General features: G+C 51.1%; 1 protein-coding gene across 12 annotated transcripts in view; it reads right to left on the bottom strand.

Moving 5' to 3' along the window:
• Nucleotides 1–14,689, bottom strand: part of PPCDC (phosphopantothenoylcysteine decarboxylase) — a 35,725-nt gene that overhangs the window by 17,541 nt on the left and 3,495 nt on the right. For 5 of the 12 annotated variants that reach the window (XM_055319879.1, XM_055319877.1, XM_055319876.1 and 2 more), the window contains exons 2-4: nucleotides 14,034–14,122; nucleotides 11,611–11,755; nucleotides 10,227–10,435 (exon numbers count right to left, since the gene is read on the bottom strand). In XM_055319879.1, the coding sequence (XP_055175854.1) occupies nucleotides 10,227–10,361 (135 nt within the window). In that variant the 5' untranslated portion in view covers nucleotides 10,362–10,435; nucleotides 11,611–11,755; nucleotides 14,034–14,122. Of the gene's footprint in view, nucleotides 1–2,034; nucleotides 2,192–10,226; nucleotides 10,436–11,610; nucleotides 11,756–11,941; nucleotides 12,025–14,033; nucleotides 14,123–14,689 lie in introns of those variants that run through there. The other 7 variants (XM_055319885.1, XM_055319882.1, XM_055319883.1 and 4 more) reach the window with 4 other exon arrangements.

The raw sequence follows: 14,689 nt of genomic DNA on the forward strand, positions 1-14,689 counted from the left end.
TGGTGTCGTTCACTCAGGGGACCCAGAGCATCACGTCCCTGGTACCTGCTGAGTGTCTGTCTGTGGAGCCAGAGCCCACACCAGCTCTTCTGGAAGCCACATCCTCCTGCTGAGATATATGGGGTTTGCAATCAGCAAAGTCAAAAGAGTTCTTCTCACCACTTATTTGCTGATAAGCCACAAACCCCAGCCTGTACCTGCACAGCTACTTTCCTGGTCCTAAATGCAGCAAGTCACACTTTCCTGGTACATTCCACTTTCCAGAGGGGGCCCACAGAGAGCCCCTAAGATCTCAGTCCTGTTCAGCCAGCACCACCATCCGCAGCCCCCCACCCCCACCCCGAGACATGAATCCAAACCACGGACAGAACAAGGTTCAGAGTGGAGCTCTTCCCTGAGGTCCACAGGGTGGGGGTAGGAGTTGGGAAGGAATCAAGAACGAACCCTTTAAAGTGGGATCTTTCACTGCTTATAAACCCACAGACATCACCATCAGGTGGTCCAGGGGGATATCCCAAGACTCTACTGAAGGCCTCACCTCAATCCAGAGTATTTTGACGTCCAAATAAATAAACTGAAGTTGTTAGGCCTTGTTCCCAATGAGCCATATCAAGCCCCAGTGACAACCACCTGCTGAGAGCTTTCCTAAGTGTTCCCAAATCTCCTCTATGGTAATCTGAGGAGCCCACCTCCTTTACCTTTTATCAAAAAGTCATGACATTAGTCATCTCCAGCTCCCAAGTCCTCTGCTGTTTCCCACACATCTTGTAGGCCCACCACCAGACAGAAATTGGCCCAGGTGATGAATCACCCAACCTGGGTTCAAGTTCCTCCTATCAACATTTGTCCTGCTCTTTCAAGCCCAAAAGATGGAAACAAAATGGGACACAAGAGTCTCTCGTTTCCTTCTGTTCCCTCCTAACATTATACCACTGGCCTCCAAGACCAGGTCTGGTTTCTTTTCCCAAATATACATAACAGCCCTGTTGGTCGTGCTGAGTTTCAGTGCAAGCTTCGGCTCACTCTGGTGGGCTCTGGGCCACACTCCTAACTCCATCTTTGGTTATATGTCCTCATTTCCATTTAACGGTTTCCCATCTCCTTCAACAGAGACCTTCCCAGGTAGACATTGGTTTCTGGTCACTGCCTTCTTTTCCTCATGGGGGCCATTGTCATTCATCTCTAAGAGCTTCCCAACCCCTGTGAACAATTTGCAACTTAAGAATATCCCAGTTCAGGGGCCCCTGGGTGGCTCAGTCAATTAAGTATCTGCCTTCAACTCAGGTCATGATCTCAAGGTCCTGGGATTGAACCCCGCATTACGGTCCTTGCTTGGTGGGGAGCCTGCTTCTCCCTCTCCCTCTGCTTGTGTGCTGTCAAATAAATAAATAAATATAGATAGATAGATAGATAGATAGATAGATAGATAAATAAATAAATAAAATCTTAAAAAGGAGTGGGAGTAGTGCCTGAATGGCTCAGTCAGTTGAGCATCTGCCTTCAGTCAGGTCATGATCCTGGAGTTCCAGGATCCGTCTGCATTGGGCTCCCTGCTCCGTGGGGAGTCTGTTTCTCTCTCTGCTCCTCACCCCATTCATGCTCTTGTTTTCTTTCACTCCCCTCAAATAAATAACTAAAATCTTAAAAAACAAAAAATCCCAGTTCATCCTCTATTCTGCAATCTGGAAGGCTGCTTCCTGAAGATCTAATTCCCCTATTTTCCCTAACTCCCAAACTGCCTATCAGTTTGCAAAAGTAAAGATTGTGCCAAGGGCTAAGAAACATTCCCAGTTTGGTAATGGCCCTGCTCTGGGGCTCCATCCTCCGTCTCAGCTCTGCCACGTCCCCCTCACGGCATGAGGCTCCTCTGGCTCCTAGGGAGTTCTAACCAGGGGTCCAGGTGAGCCTCCCACTCTGGGCCCCTGCTTGAACTCTTCCCTCTGAGCTCCACCCCCAGGCTGAGTCCATCCTTTTCTGACTACCCTCCCAGGTTACAGTCATTGTTAGGGAGTTTCCTGGGGTCAGTATCTTTACCTCAAGAGTAATCTGAAGAGTATGCAATGAGCCAATCCTTCCCAGTGCCCATCCGACTCCACTGAAGCAGCTACCTTTCCTTGGCAGTGACCTGGCCCACATGTCCGGCAGGCCCAAGCCCGTTTTTCTGGTTTCAGAGGGATGTCACTTGATCTGATTCATCAGCCCTATGGGCTTTGTTCTTTCATTTTCATTTACTCTGTCAAATGTCCTGAGAGCCAAGGGCTAAGGCCTGGGTTTTCACACACTTCAAAAAAAGGAAGGGGGGTGGGGCGGGAAACATGTTTTGTTAACTTCTGAGACACTAAATAACTCAGACTATTCACTCATTCACCCTAATGTTTCCCCTAGCAAATGCCAAGGAGCCCTGGCAGGGCAGGAAGCTCCTAAGGGCAGGAACCCTCCTCGGCTTTCTCTGATACCCCTCGTGGGCCCTGGCAGAAGCAGGGCTGTGATTAAAACAATCTCCCACACACTGGAGAGTTCCTGAAAGGAAGCGCTGTGTTTGGTCCCCTGGTGAGACCTTTGCCAACAGTTTTTATATCTAATATTTAAAACCTGAACTTCTTTGGGTGATGTGAACAAGGCTTGGCGACCTTATATAAGCTGTCTACAGTTTGCCTGGCATTTATAGAGGTTCCTTCTTGAAACCAGCTGGCAAATCTAGTTTTCTTTTCTCTGTTGAAGGTCCATTAGCAATCCCATCAGGGGTTCCTGGAGAGTCAGGGAGGGGCGAATGGAAACCTCCACTTTTACTTCTAGGCCTAGTCTGGCCAGGGCTGACTCTGGGGCCGACTACCAGAGGGACCTGGGGAGAAGCACTTTCACAGCCAGAGGATGAGACAAAGCCCATGGCCTGAATTTCCCCCACCAACCCTATCTCTGGCCTCTACCTACTATAACCAGGAGCCAGTAGCACCCGCTCCCCAAGTTAGGACGATGAAAAAGGTCCCTGAACAAAGTCCAATGTCCCCTGGGAGGCAAAACTGCCCCCAGTTGAGAACCATTGCTCTACAGGATTATCCAAAAGACTGCAGAGATAGAAACAGGTCACACCTGTGCCGTTTAGCACAGCAGCCAGTAACCACATGTGGCTACTGAACACCCGAGGTGTGGCTAGTGTAACTAAGGAAATGAAATTTTGGTTTTATTTTAATAATTTAAATTTGGATGTGGCTAGTGGCTACTGTATTAGATAGCACAGCCCTGGCATGCGCAAGTGAAGGAGAGACCCAGCTGGAACCCCCAACTGAGTGGCCCAAAAAGAGCAGGTGTTTCTAGTAGGGCAGGTGATGATAGCTTCACAGGATGCTGGTGAGGATTCTAAAGAGGAAGTGCCTGCCATGACTTAACCCGCCACAAGGCAAGGAATCAGAGCTTTTGGTGGCTTGGTCCTCGGGGGCTGGCACACACAGCAGAGGCCCCTGACACTGAGCTGACCAGTGTTGGCACTGGCAGTGCCCAGAGCCTGGGGACCAGCCAAGAAGCTGACACGAACCTGAGTGTGGGGGTGGTGGGTATACTCTAGGAAAAAGGACTCGTGGTGCCCAGGGCAGTCAGTACACAGGGTGGGGAGCTGTGGAGGAGTTGGCCTTAATGAATCCCTGAGGGGGTTCCGGTTGGCTGAGTGGGTGTCCCAACTCATCATATGCCAGCTCATAATGTCTTTTTTTTTTTTTAAGATTTTATTTATTTGAGAAAGAGAGAGAGAGAGGGAGAGAAGGACAGAGGGGTAAGCAGAATCCCTGCTGAGCAGGAAGCCCAATGTGGGGCTCGATCCCAGGGCCCCGAGATCGTAAACTGAGCCAAAGGCAGACGCTTAACCGACTGAACCACCCAGGTGATGATGTCTTGACTTGTCAAACATTTACTGAGCTTATGTATACATGGGGGCCACAGCTGGTAAGGTATGCGCTCTGTGCTCTGCCCTTGGCAAGGACGCAGCCTGACAAGGGGGTGCGGTATATAGGACCTTGACCAAGAAGCAAGGCAGACCAGGTAAGAGCCTACAATTTCCTGGGAATTCTCATCCTCACGGCCATGGTCAGCTTGAGCAGAGAATGCCCGTGCTCCAGATCCGAGCTCAAGTTCGCTTGCTGACCGGAGTCAAGAAGGCTGGCCCCAAGCACCAGTTTTTCCAGCTCACTGCCCCAAGGTGGGGGGAGGGGGCGGGCCTAGGGCAAATCCCTCTTCCTCTCTGGCCCCGGTTTCCTCTTCTGAGCCATGAGCCATTTAACCCACTAGGCCTTCAGGGGCCATCTAGCGTCCAGCTCACTATGCCGTCCCAGCCCTCTTGCCCTTTCCCACCAGGCTCCGTGGGGAGAGCCAATCTCCACTGGCCTCCCAGTGGGCCTCCGGGGGGGAACTGGTGCTCTGGTCTCATCAGCCCTTCCTGCCATTCAAGCAGGACCACGCTTCCAATCCCTCTGTGCCCTTCCTCAGCTAGAGAAAATTCTCAAGGGTGCGACTCAAAAGGCAAACTGCAGAGCTCCCTCCCTGGAGGAGCCGGCCAGGCATGGAAGGGGCCAGCAGAACCAGCAGACACCTCAACAAATGCCTCAGAGCAGTACTATTGAACAGACCAGCTTCCACAACAGGACCACAGAGGAGGCAGGTAGCCTCTGTCCAGAAAGAAAGGAAAACCTCAAACCAGGCCTTGTGTCTCCTGCTTCCTTTTCTCAGCGAACATTGAAAAAAATAAATACATAAAGTTACAAAGAATGTTCCATAATATTCCCACCAAGAGTCCCACTGACTTTAAAAATACATACAGAGGTTAATAAATTAAGACTGAACAGAATGATACAAAATACAAGTCTTCCTTCCTGCCCCCATTTCTACACAAAGGTGACTACCTCCAGAGGAAAATTTGCAGGCAGGAACTCAGATACATATAAAAGGAACCATACAATATGCCAGCGGTCAGCAAACTTTTTCTCTGAAGGGCCAGATGCTATTTTCAGTTTCGTCACAACTACTCAACTCTGTAATAGCAAGACTGCACTCGTGGGCAATACTTAGATGAATGCATGGCTGTGTTCCAACAAAACATTATGGACACTGAAATTTGAATTTCATGTAATTTTATGTGTCTCAAAATACTCGTTTTCGATTTTTTTAACCACTTAAATATGCAAAAATCATTCTTAGCTCACAGACAAAAACAGGTGACGAGACCAGACTTGGCCTGTGGGCCCCGGTGCCAACCCCCGTACCATGCGCACTTCATTTCCATCCTGAGGACTGGTGCCACGCAGACACCGAGATGCATCCATCCTCTGAACCGCGGCCCGTGATCCGTTATAAGGCTGGACCAAAAGTGCACCAGAGCTCGCTCTCCATCCCTGGACAGTCTGTTGTCAGTTTTGGTTTTTGTCTTGCTTTGAAATGATAAATAATGCTATAATGAACATCGTGTACATACAGTGAATCTCTGTACCCTACAGGATTCAATCCTACGTGTGAATCGAGGGCATGAACACGTGGTCTTTCCAGATATTGCCAGCTGGTCCTCCACAGAGGCAGAATTCACTTCATGTTACATATGAGTGGGAACTTTTTTCCTAGAAACATGACCTTCTCTATGCCCAAGGCCCCTCAACTCCCCAAATGGGAGACTTTCTCCACCTTAAGAAATCCCCTGCTGTCAGCCGCCTGCTGACACCCGCCCTGGCAAAAGCTAGAGGTGTCGTCTTCTCCTCCAAGAGACAGGGTGCTGAGGCGGAACTACCACCTGATCACATGACAGTTGTGGAGCTGCGAGACACCCCGAAGCTCCTGCATTCCAGGACCTTCTCCCAGGCTCCTTCGGGTCCTATTCCTTTCTGCCCTCACATCTAGACTCTTCAAGCACTAGTGCCAGAAGAGGCTTTGGAGACGGATCGCTTAGTACGTGCCCACCCCGCCCCCACTCCATTACAGGGCTAAGAAAACTGAGGCCACAAAGGAGACCTGAGCTGCCCAGAGTCCCAGCATGAGAAGTCCTCTATGCTCAGCTGCCTCTCTTGAGGTACAGCTGGCCCCCACTACTAATTCCCCCGACCACAAAGAGTCTCCCGGGATTCTTTATAGTGGCCACTGTCCTCGACTGCTGGTGTGTGAGTCATGAGGCCAAACCCAGCTCCTCTCCAGCACCCCTCCACCATCTCTCTGATCTGGATCTAGCCAGTGGCTCTCCTGGGATACGTGGACACACTGGTGAGTCAGGAATATAGGTATAGCTTGGGATATTACAAGTTTGGTTCCAGACCACTGCAACAAAGCAAATATCACAATAAAACCAGTCAAATAAATTTTTTTTGTTTCCCAGTACACATAAAAGTCATGTTTACATCATACTGTGATCTCCTACATGTGCAGTAGCATTATGTCTAGAAAAGCAACATACATACCTGTAGGAGTACGGACAACAATGACTCCATATTGGACTCTCCATCTTGTTCATGCCTGTGCAATGACCTCCCTCCAGGAGTGAGGTGGTTAATGTATGCCCTGACCAGAATGCAGGAAGCTTTGCTCTGATCTTCCCTAAACTGGTGCCCAGGGGCATCACTTTAGATAACCAGTAGAGATCCTCTGCTGCACAGATGGCACCACATTAGAAAACTACTCTTTGACCCCACCATGCCCCTCACTCTATAAAAGCTATAGGTGAAGGTCTGGACTTGGCAGAGAACAGCTGTGTAGCGCCCAGATCGTCATCCACCCAACCTGCCTGCCCTCTCACTCATCAGTTACCCTGAATAAATCTCTGTAAAGTTATGGAGTGGCTCAGTTTTCAGTCTCAAAGTGCCTTCTCCGTCTGGAGGACACTTGACTCTCCCTCCTCCACTTCTAACAACACCTTAATTAAAAGTAGTTTATTGCAAGGTGCCTGGGTGGTGCAGTCAGATGAACATCCAACTCTTGGTTGTGATCTCAGGGTCATGATTTCAGGGTCGTGAAACTCACTCTCCCTCAGCCCCTGTCCCCCCAAAAGAAATAAAATAAATAAATAAAAGTAGTTTATTGCTGAACCTTCAGCAAGCTGTAATCATTGACCACAGGTTACCAAAACAGTCATGATAATCAAAAAGTCTGAAATATTATGAGAATTACGAAAAGGTAACAAAAAGTGAGCAAATGCTGTTGGAAAAATGGCAGCAACAGACCTGCTTGATGCAGGGTTGGTACAAATCTTCAGTTTGTAAGAAAACTCAGTATCTGCGAAGCACAATAAAATGAGGCACACCTGCAGTTATGAGCCAGATCTGCAGAATCACCCAGCTCCCTGCAGCCCGCACTTCAGCTACTTGTTTGCTGGCCAAAATTTAGAGCTGCCTAGGGAGTTCAGGAAAGCCCTGAGCATGTAAATTCATGATGTAGGCAAAGAGCTGAGAAGGACCTTCCATGGGACAAAGACCTCTCCTGGGGTGACCCAGAAAGAGGGCAATGGGGGGGATCAGTACCATCAGGGAGCGTGGGGAGGCCACAGCAGCGGGCCAAGCAAGGACCCCCCTTTGGTTGCCAACACCTCACAAGGCCCCCACCAAGCAAATCCAGGCTTCTTGGAGAGCTGTTGTACCTGTAGGATGAGCTGGCGGGTGTGGTGTGGGCGGCGGGCCCCTCCACAAGAGCAGAAGGGCTCTGGCTCCTACAGCTCCTCCCCCATGGGCTGTCTCACCAGCCCCAGCAACCCCACCACGTGGCTGGCCCAAAGGACACGGCAGGGTGGGTGAAGGACAGGAAACAAACACCACTAGGCGCGTCTGTGTGCCAGGAGCTGTGCTCCAGGAGGCTAAGTCAGGGAGTCCGCCCTCCAAGGCCAGTGACCTTCTGGCTGCCAGCGTTTCAGCTTGACGCCGGCCAGGGAGGGAGAGACCAGTTCCTGTTCCAGGCGAGGCCTGTCCCCCTCAGGGGGCCAGGGCCTGCGGTGGGCTGGAGAGCCTCCCCGCTTCAGGCAACCCTTCCCTCAGCGCTGTAAGGCGGGCTGCAGGGCAGCAGGACGTGGGGGAATTGCCATTTCCCCCAGCTCTAAGGCTGCCCATCTGTTTCCTGGGATAGGATGCCCTGCCCCCAGGCGCCCCCGCGCGCCCTCAGGCCGGAAACTCACTTGCTCCGGGGCTGTGGGAAAAGGGAACTGCCTGGCTGGCTCCCACCAGAGGGGCACAGGCTGTCACGGCTGCAACAATTCCTTGCAGCTCCCAGGGCCAGTTAACCAACTCCTACCAACAGTGCTGGGCCTTTCGGGGAGAGGGGACAGGCTACAGGTGGTACTGCCCAACAGCCACAAAACTCACCTCCTTTCCCCAATCTGGACTCGCTGCCATCCCTGGCTGCCTGCTTCACCGCTTGCCCAGCATGAGGGGGACTGTGAGGGGGTGACTTCCCAGGGGGAAGTTTGCAGAAAGTAAGGGTTATAAAGAAAAAAAAAAAAAAAAAAAGAGTTCTCACCCCTGCCTGGAGTCCCGACACGGTCACCTGCAAGCGAGCACTGCCCTCTGCTGGACGCCCTGGCAACGTGCACCCGTGCCACCACAGAAGGCGCAGTGCACCCAAGTTGTGCAGCAACGTGGGCAATGTCAAACGTGACCTGTGGTCCCTCATATCTCGGTCCAGACTCTCTCCCAGACCAAACTCTAGTCAGGCTCCTCTGCGCCACTTTTTTAACTAGGCCGATCCTCGGGCCTGGTCCTTAAGAGCAAGATTCCTGTTCAGTGGGTGTAGCCCCTCACCCTCGCTATCCGTTCAGCCTTGACATCACATCAGGCTCCTCATCCCTCAACAACCCCCAGGTGGTGACTGATCACCTTGGCCTGTCCGCACCAAGAATCCTGGAAGGACAGTTGAGCCAGAACCCTCCTGACTCATGGTATTTCCTCTTAGAAATTTTCCATCCACTGCCCTTCACCTGCTCCTTGACTAGAAACCCCTACTCTTCCCTGTTGTATTTGGAATCACCCCAGTTCTCCATCAAGGTCTCTTTTCCCTTATTGTGATAGTTTTTCTGAACAAAATATGTTTTTACCACTTTACTGCCCGTCTCTGGTTTTTAAGACACCAAATGAGGGTTTTGGGTTTGTTTTTGTTTTTGTTTTGGGGTATTTTATTTATATATATATATATTTTTTTAAAGATTTTATTTATTCATTCTTAGAGAGAGAGAGCGAGAGAGGCAGAGACACAGGCAGAGGGAGAAGCAGGCTCCATGCACCAGGAGCCCGACGTGGGATTCGATCCCGGGTCTCCAGGACCGCGCCCTGGGCCAAAGGCAGGCGCTAAACCGCTGCGCCACCCAGGGATCCCCTATTTATATATTTTTAAGTAAATTCTATGCCCAGTGTGGGGCTCAAAGTCACAACCCGGAGATCAAGAATTGCATGCTCTACCCAGTGTGCCAGCCAGGTGCCCCTCATCACTTGAGTTTTTAAAATGAAGGGAGCAAAGCCACATGGGCCGAGGCAGGCCAGGAAAGCTTTCCTATAAAGTCTTTGTGCAGAACTTAGAGAAGCAGAGGAACAGGAGGGCAGTGACAGCCTGGCAGGGAACAGGCCAAAGCAAAGGCCATTAAGGTGGAATGCAGGCAGTGGGAGTTCAATAGACCTTAGAGACCAGACAAGGAAATGAGGTCAGTACCTCCTGGCTTTCACACTGTTTAAGGCCTTGAACTTTTCCAGAAGAAGAATCTGCCCCAGAACCCCAATATATAAAAATTTATATAACTATATAAAACTGGTCAAAATGGAGGTGCCCCACAGGCATCTCTGAACACCTGAAGGAGCAGTTTGAAACCAGAGCCGCAGGCAACGGGGTACCCAAGGTTGCAGCGCATCTAGATGGACAGGACAGCCAAGGTGTCTAACGAGGAGGGAGACTAAAGCCGCAGTGTTCAAGGTGAAATGGGGGTGGGGCAGCAAGGGGACGCTCCTCCTCCCACACCAGCACCCCAAGGAACCAGGGTCAGCACATGGGAACCCAAACCCTACCTTCAGCGGTGTTTCTTTCCCGGTCTCCCCTCATTCTCTATCCACACCCTCTCACCTAGCTCCCGGTCATACTGGACTGCCTCCTGCATCGCCTGCACACCAGGCACACGGAGGGCCTCCACACGCACCACCATTAACAAAAAACCCCCGTGCAGTGCATAAAAATGGGCTGGCCCCTGGAGCTCTCCACCATCAGAGACCGCCACGCTGTCTAATCAGCATACTCACGCCAGGAATGTCCAAAAGCCGAGACACCAGAAGAGGCAACTTCAGGGCTGCAACACTCCCAGTGACGCCCACGAGAACATGAAACGGTCTCTTCACCAAGGGGGCGGCGGCCGGACATGAGGTGCTGGGCTCCATGTAGGCTCTAAGAGCATCAAATCCTCAGCGCCTGCCAGGACTGGTCTCCACGAGGCTCTGTCAGGACTTCAAATCTAAAAGCAGAACAAGGGGCACCCACTTCACTCATACGTTCCACCACAATGTATCGAGTACCCTGGGCCCGACACTGGAGTTGCTGAGGGGATAGCAGTCCCCGCGGCTGGGGGCACACAATTTGATGAGGTCAGGTACCATGTAATACGGTCCAGGGGTGCGAGGAGGGTTGGTACCAGGGGCCGTGGCTACCCAGGAGTAACTGAGGAATTCAGAGACCCCCAAAAATGATCATCAGGTTGAGTCCTGAAGGATGAGTGCGTTTCCCAGAGCGAGAAAGAAATAACTATGCAGGAAGGAATAATCTCACAAAGGTGAGGAGGCCTAAGGAGGGTGGTGGGTTTGGGGAATAAGGAGCAGCTTAGTAGTGAGGTAGTGATGGGAGGTAGGGGGTGGCAGGAGGTAAAGCTGCAGTAGGTCAAGGGCAATGTCAAGGGCAGTGAGGGCCAGGGCGGGTTTTCACTTTAGAAAGATAGTGCTGGTGCCGAGTGTGGAGGGGGCCCTGGAGATGAAGGTGGGAGGAGGCTGGGTTGACTGAAGGGAGTAGCAGGATGGGACAGGTTCAGGGACACCGGAGAGGTGGTAAACCCTAGGCAACAGGACTTTGGTGATCTAGGGAGTGGAGAGATTTGCCTCTGTCACTGTCCCTGTGGATCAAACTGGACACCACTCTACAAATCTAAGCCCAGGAAGAAACAAGCATAAAGGGGATGTTGGCCATCCCCATGGGACCAGGGCTTGGTCTCTTCCTCTGGCCCGCAGATGTTGCTAGAAGGGAGTGTCTAAGATAATATTGCTGATGGACACACCCAAACCCGCACTCCGCAAGCTGGGTCAGCAAAATGCACCCACTCCATCAGCAACTATCTGAGGGCCAATGACGTCCAGCACTGGGCAAAGGAATTGTGGAAGACATGCCACTGCCTTCAGGGAATCTGTAGATGAGTCGAGAAGACAGAAGTCACAAGTGAAATAATTTGAGATGGGCCCTTCTCTGAGATGCACCTTTCTGGTGATTAGTGATTCAATTTGTTCCCGTTTCCTTGCCTCTCTCTCTCCACTCCCCACCACCACCACCACCACCAGCAAGTTCCCTGAATGTGTGACCAGGTCTAACTGCCAAAAGCCAGGCACCTGGTGGGTCCTGAACTGCTGGAGGAATAATTAACTGTACCTTCTAAAGCAGGGTGGGGCACAGGACACTGACACAGAAGCCTGGCTGGTGCATCAGGAACCCTGGGCCCTGTCCCCTGTCGTGCTCCTCGGCTGGTATGTGACCTTGGCCCCAAGTACTTCCCTCCCTGGACCTGTCTCTTCATCTGAAAAATATAGAGGTAGGGCCAGGTGATCTCTGACGCTCCTTCCAGTAGAATCTTGAGTCAATGTGTGAAAGACAGCTGTGGGCGCTCTCTGTACAAGGGTCCTGGAAGATGCACTCAAAACAGGCAGCAGCAGGAGGGGAAACCAAGGCAAACTCCGAGGCGGAAGTATCTGTGAATCACTACCTCCATGGCTGCACACCCATAGGGGCTTCCTCTTCTCTCCACAGGCCCCTAGGTTCCCGAGGACCGCTTTGTCCGGTATTTGCCTTCAGGATTCAGGCACACATCCACATGAGCTAAGGATCATATTTGGATCTATTATCCTACTCCTACCTGGAAAGATCTCCCAGAAGCCCAGACCCAGGGATTAATCAGCAGGAGCTAAGCACAAGCCAGTTCCCGGTAGCAAGACTCCCCCATTTGCCAGTTCTGTTTCAGTCTCTGCTCTACATCAGGGCCTCAGCCAGGGCCAGGCTTGCCCAGAACAGAAATGAGTCTACTCCAGGCCTCGGGGAGCCCTGTTAGCAACTGGCAAGGTCTAGAGGGCCTATCAGCCAGCTCCTTCCCAGGACTAATCAGCACACTGATTAGCACCCTCAGGTGATGGAGGCATTCTTGAATCTCCAGGGACACCTACCTGCCAGATCTCAAACCCTGACCCTGTCCCACCCCAGCCAACTGATGCCAGGTCAGGGAGATTCCTGCCGCACCACAGGCTGAACTTCATCTCTGCAGTCCCCGAACGGCCTCTACATCAAGCTGATATCATTTCTAAGGAAGAGGCTACTGAAAGTAATCACTTAAAATTAGGGCACGGGGCACCTGGGTGGCTCAGTTGGTTACGCAGCCAACTTTTTTTTTTTTTTTTAAGATTTCATTTATTGATTCATGAGAGACAGAGAGAGGCAGAAACATAGGCAGAGGGAGAAGCAGACTCCTTGCAGGGAGCCCGACGTGGGACTGGATCCCCAGACCTCGGGGGATCACGCTCTGAGCTGAAAGCAGACGCTCAACCACTGAGCCACGCAGGCATCCCTAACCAGCCAACTCTTGATTTCAAATCAGATCATGATCTCAGAGTCCTGGGATCAAGCCCCAAGTCAGGCTCCATGCTCAGAAGGGAGTCTCCTTGAGGATTCTCTCTCTTCCTCTTGCTCACACTTGCTGTCTAAAATAAATAAATCTTAAAAACAAAGACAAAACTTAGAGCATGAAGCCATGTAGCCATGTTAGGGATTTCAATTGCTTCCCCACAGTAGGTGGTATAGCCCAAGATTTACTACTTAGCCTGATGAGCAAGGTTTAAAAGGACCAAAGCCTACTTACCTTTAGAGAAAAGTGAGTGTGGGCTGGGTGTCAGGGGTGAGGGACAGATGTATTTGAGTAACAGAAAGTGGATAATTCAACCAATATTTGAAAGCAAAATCAAACTGGTTCAACCTAAGAATCTTGTGAAGTGTGATAGCTGGCAGCTCTTTGTTTACTCTCAAAAAAGATCAAATCCCAAACCACTAAGTCTGTTACTCTAGCCAGGTCCTGGTAGAACCACCTACTTGCACAGCCAAGGTAACTATAGATAGTGCCTGATTTTTCTGGGCTTTGCTGGACTCAGGAACTCCTGAGCAGCAGAAAGAGTTGGCAGGCAGAGAGGTTGTAAGAGCTGAAGGCTATGATTACTAAGCCTCCAGCTCCCAGCACCCCTCATGCAGGTAAGCCACAGCCAGAAAAATGGCAGGTTCTGTTAGAAAGACAACCAGACAATGGCACCTGAGTGGCTCAGTAGGTTAAGCGTCCGACTTCAGTTTCAGCCCAGGTCACGATCTCAGGGCTGTGAGATAGAACCTATGTCCAGAATCATGCCAGGCTTCATGCTGTGAAGTCTGCTTAAGATTTTCCCTCTCTTGGGATCCCCAGGTGGCTCAGAGGCTCAGTGGTTTGGCACCTGCCTTCAGCCCAGGGCGTGATCCTGGAGACCTGGGATCGAGTCCTGCATCAGGCTCCCTGCATGGAGCCTGCTTCTCCCTCTGCCTGTGTCTCTGCCTCTCTCTCTCTCTCTCTCTCTCTCTCTCTGCGTCTCTCATGAATGAATGAATAAATAAAATCTTAAAAAAAAATTTTCCCTCTATGTCCCTCCCCTGCTTGAGCATGCACACATTCTCTCTCTCAAATAAAAAAAAAAGGCAGATCCAGAGCTTGCTTGCGGCAAACTTGTGCTTTGTAAGCCTCCTCTGATGAGCGTAATGAAGGCAGAGTTAAGTAAAGGTTTCAGGAATACCTGCCAGTCACAATAGGGGCACGTGTGGAGCCACAGAGAACCAGGTGGTACAAGCACTGCCCAACACAGCAACAGAGAAGGGCTGGGGCCTAGGACAAAGCAGAACCAAACATGAGGGGCTCGGGGATCCATTAAGTGCTTGTCATCTCTAGTCTGAGGTCAAAGCCCTTCACTCCTGGCTCTAGGCTTTTGCTCTGACCCCATCTCCAACCAGTCAACACACTATACTCTGCCCCACTATTAATGAACAGCTTCTAGCTCCCCAAAATGTCATCCTTGCCCCAAACCCAAAGACTTTAAAGGCCACAGGGCTGGGGCACCTGGGTGGCTCAGTGGTTGAGCATCTGCCTTCAGCTCAGGTCATAATCCCGGAGACCTGGGATTGAGTCCTGCATGAGGTTCTCCTGCAGGGAGCCCCACTTCTCCCTCTGTCTGTGTCTCTGCCTCTCTCTGTGTCTCTTGTGAGTAAATAAATAAAATCTTAAAAAAAAAAAATTTTAAAGGCCACAGGACACTTTAAATTCCTGTCCCCGAGGTAAGACAAGGAACTCGCGAGAGAGCTCAAGGCCTCGGCATTCTGCTAAAACTGCTCTTCTCGGGCACCCTGGGTGGCTCAGTGGTTTAGCACCGCCTTCAGCCCAGGGCCTGATCCTGGA

The sequence above is a fragment of the Nyctereutes procyonoides genome, unplaced genomic scaffold (genome assembly GCF_905146905.1).
Source record: "Nyctereutes procyonoides isolate TBG_1078 unplaced genomic scaffold, NYPRO_anot_genome, whole genome shotgun sequence".
NCBI classification, from domain to species: domain Eukaryota; kingdom Metazoa; phylum Chordata; class Mammalia; order Carnivora; family Canidae; genus Nyctereutes; species Nyctereutes procyonoides.